We start from the raw sequence: 11098 nt of genomic DNA, 5'->3' as shown, positions 1-11098 counted from the left end.
TAATATGGATAAAAGGTAAGGTAAGGTAAGGTAAAGTGTCTAAAACTGAACAGTTTATTTAAGCCAAATATTAACTTGTCTTATGGTGGCTAGCCTTTCCTGCCGAACACGATGGACATAACTGTCGTTACAACAAATTTTAAAAACCATCACTACAGGAGCAGTAACTGCTTACCCTTCCGGTTCACCTGAATACCCCACGTCACATCTATTCATCTGATTCCAGAACCAACGAACATCGAGAAAAGATGTGTTAGTACCATTAGCGTTTACAACTTAATCTGAAATGTCTGCATAATACAATTGGTAATAAAATTAAAAGGAAAAAAGGAGTAAATTAGAGTTCTGAGGAATTACAAATGTCATTTTATGAGACAATTACTCAATTGACTTAAAGACAAAGATTTGAACAAAACCCATTACGTTTAGAAAGCTATAGGATAATATCCTCTGTCTCAGTTATATACAAAAGGTCCGGAATGACAAAATAACAAAATTGAAACATTTCAAAAGAGAAAACCAACGGTCCAATATTATAATAAGTTTTAATTCAGTTAGGTACTTATATCATATAAGAAAGGTTTTGTATTGTTTCATATATGTATAAGTACCGAACTGAATTCAACATGTAAAAAGAAAAAAATGTCCCCTGTTCGAGGTCGGGATATTTCAGGTTATTAGGGTGTAAGGTCGGATCCGGAACATTGTTGATGAAAGATGATGTGAGAATAAAGATGTGCAGTTTATGTTTGTTTTGACTTGTCTTATTTAGTCCCCGTCAAGGTAAGATCATCAGAAAGGTGAAGTGAGAGTAAAGATGTGCAGTTTACGATTGTATTGACTTGTCTTATTTAGTCCCCGTCAAGGTAAGATCATGTCAGATGGAAGACAGCAACCAACGACAACCACTGGATTAAAATAGGCTCATGAGGAATGTAGATGGGTTAAACATGTTTAATAGCGGTAAAGCCTACCCTTAACCTGAGACAGTGGTTAAACAACACCACATGAAAACAAACTGTGAAAATTTATACACTTCCGTTATTTATGGTTAAATTTGAAAAGACAACAGAAGAAGAAACACGACAGTTACATATACAGAAACGGCACACATTGGAAAAATAAATTATAAAAAAAACAAAGGCAACAAGAAGTCCTTATAAACTAGAAAGAGCAGGTGCTCCGAACGGGTAACCTTTATCAGAAGGAAAGTATCAAAACATTTATGACGTCATCATTAAGTGGCCGATTTGTTATACCGACCTGTCATTTCATAATTTAATAATCACTATATATAACTAATCAACGTATTTCACAGGCGTCCCACTACGGGTGTCGCATGTGCATGAAGCAGGATCTGCCTACCCTTCCGGAGCATCTGAGATCAACCCCAACAAAGTTGTTGCTCAGTTTTATGTCTTCTATGTCGTGTTTTGTATACTGTTGTTTGTCTTTTGATTGTTTTTCGTTTTTTAGTCATGGCGTTGTCAGTTTGTTTTCGACTTATGAGTTTGAATGTCCCTTTGGTATATTTCGCCTCTCTTTAATAGAGTTTGTTTGTCTGAAAGGAAGGTTTATCCGATTTTGGTACAGCTTAATAAGGAGATAAAAGAATAATATCAGTATAAAAGCAATAAATATTTGTCATTCATACTTTGTCGTGATACATATCTCATTTACTTCCATAATAATGGTTTCAGCTGTTAAGAAATTGGTGAATATAAATTTGTAAACCATGATTAATAAAATATCGTTCAGAAAGGCATTCCGAATGGCGACTACATACTGTTTAATAGCCGAGCTAAATATATTTACTTTGAACAAGGGGATTGAGAAAGGGAATAAAATAGAAAATCCTCTTAATACGATCTGTTGTAAATATTTTGATAGCTAAAGCAAATACGGCGTAAATTGTTGATCATAAATTTCTAAAGAAACGGAGGGGTCTTACAGACACTTAAACAAGGATTACTTAAATTGGTTTCGTTTCCCTGACCTACCTCGATACCGGCTTTTATATAATATTGGTGTTTCGAAGGATAGAATATCGAATAGGCTGTGTGGCAATATTTCAGTTTGACAGTCAATAACGTAGGGACCCTGCTAAGAATAAGGCTATTAATAATGATGTTTTATACATCTATATTCAATGCAGTGAAATTTGACATTACTGTCTACTGAAATGTCCCATTTAATGGTCTCATAAAATTATTTTATTGGCTAGCCGCAAAAAAACAATATAATTTTAAGATGCAGAATACATTCAGTTTTGCTACACTGTTAAAATATATGACATCATATTTTACGATTTATATGAATTAATTTGATAATGATTTTTAACGTACATTCCTCGAGCTTCTCTCATTGTTGCGTTTGTAGTATAAGAAAGTCATTCCTTTGTATAATTTTCATAAAAAAATGTTCCTTCTTCCTTTCTTTTTAAAAATAATAATGATGCTGTATGATTGCCAATGAGACAACTATCCAACAGAGACCACAGGGCGTGGATGTAAGCAACTATAGCAAGTCTATCAAATATCAGAATTCATATTATGTCAAAATGTCTTCAACAGTAAGCAAAACTGATACCGTGTAGTAGGCTATTACCAATTATAAGTAAGCTTTCTTTCTTTGATATTTTAATCAAACGTTGCAAGGCAGCGTATTTACTTATCCTTGATTTTCAAATGCTTTGGTTTGAGCGTCCCTAATGAAAATAAATCGAAATCCAGAGAAGCGCTTCGGGCGCACGAAATCAAGTATCTATTTCATTTAATCAACAGTTAAGACAAAAAGATTTAATTCTATTTATAACAAAAGAAAAATCAACACACTATCATTTATAAAGCTGCGGAATGTAGAACACAGAAAATATTAATAGAAAGTAACAAAACATGGGCAAACTTTTAAAACTGTCATTGCAAATTAAATGTTAGCACAGGATAACCCTATCCATTCCCGTTACGATGTTTCAGTGTTATCAATAATTTTAGAAAAAGTCAATATAAGATGCCATAATTGAAAAATAAACAAACTATTACAAGAAGGCTCCTATGATATTATGTTTGCAGTGTCTTCCTTATCAATCAAGCTATTCGTGTCAACGTATTTCGACAGTAATGGGGCGCTTTAATCGGTTTGTTATTAAGGTGGTCGACATGCTATAGGTAGCACTGTGTTAATACCTATATATTGTAAATACCAGCCCATTTTAACCAACTGTGCGTTTAATTCAAACGAAACGTTAATTATCATTGAGAGAAGGGATTTTAACAGACGACAGTAGAAGTGACCGATTAAAACGAGACATTTGATTGGTTGAAGTGCTCTTGTGGTTGATCTTTGACCTCTTGCCGTTTTTTTTTTTATCACTCATTTATTTTTTCAAACGTTTGCACCTGTCCAATGATACACATATCTTTCGAATTTGGTAGTATATTGGTTATAGAAGTCCCACGCAACAAAAACGGACTGTGGAGCATTTAAAGGATTAATTAAATTTATTTCGATGGATGTTTCGTTGCGGAACCTTTAAAACAGTGGCACATTTTTAAGATTATAATGTTTTTACATTAAAGTGATATTTGAAAAAGAAATAAAATGTGAATTTTATTTATATTAACGTGGGATGTTTATTTTCTCATTACGATGTTGGATTAATAGTTAATTATGATGATTCAAGAGATAATTTCGACAGTACTGTTACTAGCTGTGATAAAGGTATGGTAAAATTTGCATTATTTATTTCCAGTCAAAATAATACTTTAATTTGATATTTTTATAGCAGATAATGTTTTAAATTATTTTTTTATTATTGGATGACAAGTGATTCAGACATAAGGGAAAATATATTCAAAGTTCATGACTACTGAATGCATGCTAAAAGTACATTAGTTGAATGTTTGAAAACATACTAAATGCACAACTATTTACTAGATCCGTGATGTTTAGGCATTTAGCTGTCGGTATTTGCGTGCAAAATAATAGTTCTTCCATTTTAATCATCTGAAAGATAATAGTATTTAGTTTCTATACAAGGATCTATTTGATTTCGCCTTAGCAAGTCTAATTATTATCAGTATGTTTTTTACATGTTTGCACAAAACTCTTTTTAATCAATATAACAGACTATATATAATATAGTTGACATTCTTGTGCGATTTGTTAAATAAAAATCGACCTGTAGTTTAAATGTCTTGCAACCATACTTTTTAATTTCTCCAGTAATATCATATTCCATGCATACATATTGATTGCACTTTATCTAAGGGATAAATTAAATTGATAAGCATACCGAAATGAGCAAATAGTGTCTGGGCAGCCAGTCTGCTGAGCAACACTTTTAAAATCAAATCTGTAACCAACGAGATCAACTTTAATGTACCTTTGGCGCATCTTACACACATATTTGCATTTATGACAGACATGCAATACCAGAAATACCAAACAACGAAATGCATGTATGAGAAAATAAATATAAAAAAGATTAACATTTACTTGGCATTTTCTACTGATTCTATTGACATTTCATCTGAAATACAGTAGAAGATTAATTGTCATTTAAATACTGCAGGGATTCTTGCGTTTATGTGACAAAATGTCACCTTTAAACATCTGAAGTTTTTCTGTTATAAAAAAGAAAAAGAAAACTGTTAAAAAAATGAATGATATCGATATAACAATAAGGGGTGTGGTATGATTGCCAATGAGACAACTATCCATCAGAGTACAAATTTGCATTGATATAGTTGTTTTATTTTCCTAATATTATGATAGAAAGTAAATGTGATGATATAATATACATACATATCAATTGTTATCTTTGTTATTCATACTTTTTATTATATTATTTGAATGTGACTAGGTAATCAAAAGCAAATTATATTTTTATTGGTACGTGAAGTCAGGTTTGATGCAGACTGAGTGTCAAAATGCCGAGATCTTACTGATTATATCAGTGGGTAAATGAAAGTTACATGCAGTTATTAAAACCACCCCATTTTCGCATCAAATGCAAAAAAAAAATGCGCCATCAATAAAAACACGTCGAGATAAGAATATTTGTAAAGGGCATAGCTACACAAACCATTTTGTACGGTTAAAATGAAAAAAAAAGACCCCTGTTACAATATACCGTATCAACACTAATATGATAATTGAATTTATTAGAAATATAGTGAAATCCCTAAACCTATATAATATCATGCAGAATTCGAGTTTAATCTTCATTTGTCAACTTTATTTGACATTATGAGAAACAGTGGGACTTCATAAAACTGAGGATTGTCATTAAATATTTAATTGCTCAGTATATATTGTTTATGTCCAATCGTCTAAGATCTAAGATTACAGCCGTCTCGGGCAATTGTAACACAAGGCGGTTGTAGCCGGTCAGTTTATACCATTTTAGCTGTTATGCCCATATTGAAAATAATACTTTATAAATTTGGTGCATTTGAAGCGCTGTGTTTACCTCCATCAGGAATGCTTTAAACCCAAAATTTGAATCTCAAGGATGTATAGATCTATACTAGATAAACGTCTTTCCAAACTTTTGGTCTGGACCGTACCTATAATGAAGGTTATTCTACAGACACATCGTGTCTGGACCGTACCTATAATGAAGGTCATTCTACAGACACATGGTGTCTGGACCATACCTATTGAAGGTTATTCTACAGACACATGGTGTCTGGACCATACCTATTGAAGGTTATTCTACGGACACATGGTATCTGGACCGTACCTATTGAAGGTTATTCTACAGACACATGGTGTCTGGACCGTACCTATTGAAGGTTATTTTACAGACACATGGTGTCTGGACCATACCTATTGAAGGTTATTTTACAGACACATGGTGTCTGGACCATACCTATTGAAGGTTATTATGCAAATACATGGTGTCTGGACCGTACCTATTGAAGGTTATTCTACAAATACAAGGTGTCTGGACCGTACCTATTGAGGGTTATTCTACAAACACTTGGGGTCTGGACCGTACCTATTGAAGGTTATTCTACAAACACATGGTGTCTGGACCATATACCTATAGTACAAGCACGTGTTATTCGTACTGAAATAAGTACTATACAAGTTATTTAAATGTTAATATAGTCTTACATAGGTTTTTTGCACAATAGTTATAAAGAATGATTGTTTTTACCTTTTGACATAACATATAAATGAATTACGTGTGTGTTCAATGGCATTTTGTCTTGTAAGAACAACTCGAACGAACTCAAAATGTGTTTGTAGTATTTATGTATAATGAAAGAATTTGTCAGTTGACGAAACTAATAACAAAAGTAAGAAGATGATAGCGGTAATGACAAAAACAGGCGCGTTTCACATGATTTACAATGGTAAGATGAAACGAAATGATTTATTTCCTACCAAAATATTCACTTTATCACTAGAGAATGGTAATAGAATTGAAGACTTTAATGACTTATTTCATCAATTATCGCCATAGATTATAGATGCCAAGTAGTTTTTAATGAAGAAAAATTCATATTTTATCATGTAGATTATTTAAATGGGCAACACCAGAAATATGAAATATAATTTGATTTTTATCACTTATATGAATTTATCAATAACAATTAAACATATTGTCCGGTCACTTCAATGAATCCATCTCCAAACCTCGAAAATTCAGTAAATATGGTACTAAATGGTCAATTTGGTTACTAGTATGACAAAAAGAGGAATTGATTAAAAATGTGTTATACGATACAAAATGTTTTCTACTGGCTCTTGGATGTTTTGCCCCTCAGAGTAAATCATCTGCCTGCAATAATTAGCCGTATATATATAGTGGTATAACTTGAACGAATTGAGACGAAAAATGCACTGCATACCATTAATAATTCGGATATAGCTGTTCAGTGTTCAATTTGAAAGAAGATAAATTATGTTAACCCTTTTATAACTATTTTTCTCTTTTCATAAATTATCGACAGAAATATTTCTGAGCTTCAGTGATTTTAATCAAATTTCATACTTATAATTGATGTGCAATCTCATCGTTTCGCCACTTAAAATATTTTGAGTAAGTTAATTATGTTTCTAGATTACACTTTTACCAATCTGAAGTTGTACTTCTTGACCTTGTTTTTCTTTATGAAGCCATTTAAAGATATAATATACTGTTGATTACGGTTTATTTTCACTTCTTATAAACTGCATATCATCCCGTATTATTAAGATAACATATATACTTACTTTCATCCACGATATGTATAAACAGGCACCTAATATACTGTAAAAGTGTGGCTCGACAGTGAATTGCACGCACTTTGTGATTGGTTTCCTCAAAAGGGATTTGTGTAAAAAAAAAAAATGTACAATATTTTTCCAATCAACTCATGTCCAAAATTTACTCTGTATCACCTTCTTTATTGGGGATAGGGGTAAAAAGGGGGGTTGACGTCCTACACCGTATCACCTTCAAACCCCAACCCCTTTTTATATGCTGTTGAAAGTCAAAAATTTAAATCGGCTTTTGGTAGTTGATATTCCAATTATGCAATCAGTCATACTGATAATTCATAATTATTCAGTGATACATATCATTATATCATAACGGATATGTTGAATTGTAAAAATAGCTAATAAATTAGAATATGGTTAATATTTATTTTAATGATATGAATGTACTAATCAACTCCGGCTGTTACTTCTTCATATATATACACTACTTGTTATGTACAGTCTTGTATAATATTAAACAATACAATCGTACCGAATACGTGCTAAATTGACAAGAACCATATTGAAATAGTACAAGACTTGAGAAAAGCCCATCTCAGTTAACAAGATGACATAGCGAATCAGACAATAGTATGACTTCTCTTTAGTCAACTTAACCAGAAGTTTTCTATTCAAAGATTTAAACGATCTTTTAAATACTATAAATCTTATAATCCAATTTCATATTTTTTTATACCTAGGTCAATTAAAAGTGAAAAAAATTTCAAAACCTAAACATAATCTCAAAGAATGCCAGTTTCTTCGCTTTGGTAAACTAACTAACGAACAAAAATATTGAAAGCGTGTGAAAAGCATCGCTTAATTTAAGAGAACAATTGTGTCAAGTTTCAATTGAAAATGAACGCGAATTTTGTATGGCATTTTTCTTAAATTACGTGTTAAACGGTTTAGAATAATATTTACACAACCAAACGTGAATAAAAGGAAAGTAAAATGTAGATATTTAATAAGACGTTAAAAATAGTATGAATATTTAGATTAATATGTTTGTCGTAATGATAGAAATGTACGTTATATCAATATGTTCGAGTAATTATTCATTTACTACATATTTGTCATTATTTGTCAGATCCATGAGATTTATTTCTATTTACCTAGACATAAAACTGTCCCGTCAATATTGTTCCTTGTTGAAACACACATTACATACTTAGTATTAATTTGATTTGTAATAATGCGTGGATGTATTTGTCAACGCCGTAATATACATTTTCCTTTTTATTATTCATGTGTAATAGACTTAAGAAAACCATTCTATAGAGCTGTTCAATGAAAATTCATAGCTTATTATTCCGTATAATTGGAACTCTTGTATAATGTACGAGATTCAAGATGTTTATTTTCTGTAATTCCATTTCAATTATATGTAAATCGCTTTATTTTTCCTTGTAACAGAGTGCTGAAAGTGCATTCGGGTAATGTACAAGTTATGTCGTATTCGCAACAGTAAGAGCGAAATGATTTATTTGAGGGAGTGTGCTGGATTTGTCTTTCTTTTTTTGTAAATATCAATATAATGTATCATTATACAAAGTTTGATGAGAAGAACAATCTTTTAATAATCAACAGTTCTAAAGAAATGGTTACAGTTGTATCATTACTAACGCGTTTGTCAGAATCGTGGTTCATCAAACGCTTGACAACGCCTGTTTATTGATGTATACTCACTGTATGTTGACCTCCATATGTACCTTTTTGTTATTTGTGTGTCGTTTAGTTGCTGTCTGATTGACGTATAAACCACATCTCCTTGTTTTCATCCTTATATATATATATATATATATGCAGTTTGCTTGCAACATGATTAAGAAGATCCGGTTTCCCCTAATTCATTTACAAACTTCAAAACACACAACTGATCCGTTAATCACGTACTCTTAATTCCGACAACATGCGTCTATTTATTGAATCAAGTTTATAATGCAAAATTTATCTGCAGATTCGCATCAGGGAGTAAAATTGTCAAAACTATCAAATGTGCAACACAGGAGTGTTTCATCTCTACACAATCGTATTTGACCTCTGTCTGCGGAGAGTTTTGGTTCAAATCTAAACCTGTTCTTCATAAATAAAGTTCACGAGGTGACTAATTAATGGAACTGCATCAAAGCAGATAGTTCTGTTGTATCTTCCTTTAATCAAAAACTACTTGGCAAGAACATACGGCGAATCACATTTTATTGCTTCAAATAAAAATGCTTAAATCTAAATGCATGCAGCTAAATCTCATTAATGGTGAATATTGGTGATGTAACAATCATGTATTATCTGGAGGTTTGAGGCAAACTGAAATGTACTTTTACATATGACCTCAAACTGGATTCATTCTATGCTGATTCTAGAAAACGACAAAATATGTGACAAGATTTACATATATTGATATATTATCTATGATGCAGCTCGGCGAATGGTATATCTTTGTTACCTACCTAACTTAGTTTTTCTGCTTGTTGTTAGAGTACCTGTTGAAAACTAAAGTGACTTCCCAATTTGTTATTCTCGAATACTTCTATTGACAAGAGCTTACGTAGTTTCACAATGTAATACAACTCCAATTTCTCAACAATTCCTAAACTTTTTGAACAAGCATTTCCTTGAAACATATCATGTGGTTTTTTTTTAAGTCGAAGCAGGACTTTATATAAATTAGTGATGTGATGAGTATAAATGGCGGATGAATTGGAATGTTTACATCGAAGGTCAATGTATCATGTATTGTTTATATATGAATTAGATAAGACAACATTAAGCTTATCTACAACACTGCTCCGCCTGTCAGTGTGTCAAAATATATCGGAAGCCTTTTTACTTAGTGTTGTATTACGCCAATAAATTTGGTCCATGTTACAGCATACATATATATAATGAAATAAAATAATATGATCTTCAGTATATAGCTGTCATGATTAATGGCCAGGTCTCTGATTGCTGAAAATTTTTGTTAAATTGTGTGAATTAAAGGTTCGGTTCTAAAAATTTGTCATTTGAATAATCAATTTGACTCGTTTACATGCACTCTTTAGGGAACAACCATTTAACTTCAAGGGGGTGTTATGGCTTTTCGTCTGAGTCAGAAAATTTCTTTTTTTAGTTTTTCGACGCTATCAATCAAACAATTTTTTTTTTAATTTAACACTATAAGGTATTGGGAAAATCTGTATTCAGAATATTTTTTTTGGTCATCTACTTGACCACAATATTTTTTAAAACCATAACCCCCCACTTTTGAAGTTAAACGGTCGTTCCCTTATTAGTAGTTTTTCGGAGAAATTAAGCGTGGCATATAAAACGTAATATTTCGTACGTTTTTTTTAATAACCAATCAGCAAAAAAGAAAAAGTTGAAATTCAACTTGAGAAACACTACGAGTAGGATAAAACAGCCCACATCCAAATCTGTCAGTCAGAAGGCTGTTATACTTTAACTTAATCAATGACGATATACATTGTGTATTGTTTTATGTGTACATGTTATGCTGCCCATCAAGGGCCCTTGATAGGAATAATAAATATTCTTATTCTTATTCTATACAATCTGTTAACATATTTTGATCTATAGTGTGTTGTGTCTTAATACACTTGACATGTGTATATATAGATTTGTTCTGGGTTCATTGTTATGATTGGTTGCTGTCTAACTGACATATCTGCAATACCAATATTTATGTCGTTTGTGTGTTCTTTTATCACTGTTGGTGACAGGAAAGCAAAATTATTTGAAACCATAATGTCAAGAAGTTTAAATTTTCTGACAAAACGCTTTTAAACAATCAAGTTGATATCAGATAGGTGATAGAGTTACCAAACTGTGTATATTTTATAAC

General features: G+C 31.8%; 1 protein-coding gene across 2 annotated transcripts in view; it reads left to right on the top strand.

Moving 5' to 3' along the window:
* Window positions 1–3190: 3190 nt before the first annotated feature.
* LOC127729077 (amyloid-beta precursor protein-like) overlaps window positions 3191–11098 on the top strand; it is a 32703-nt gene continuing 24795 nt past the window's right edge. Inside the window, exon 1 of one of the 2 annotated variants that reach the window (XM_052236733.1) lies at window positions 3191–3720. In XM_052236733.1, the coding sequence (XP_052092693.1) occupies window positions 3670–3720 (51 nt within the window). In that variant the 5' untranslated portion in view covers window positions 3191–3669. The remainder of the gene's footprint in view (window positions 3721–11098) is intronic. The other variant, XM_052236734.1, reaches the window with a different exon arrangement.

This window comes from Mytilus californianus, unplaced genomic scaffold (genome assembly GCF_021869535.1).
Source record: "Mytilus californianus isolate M0D057914Y unplaced genomic scaffold, xbMytCali1.0.p SCAF_2, whole genome shotgun sequence".
Taxonomy (NCBI): domain Eukaryota; kingdom Metazoa; phylum Mollusca; class Bivalvia; order Mytilida; family Mytilidae; genus Mytilus; species Mytilus californianus.
This window is presented reverse-complemented; position numbering and strand designations above follow the sequence as displayed.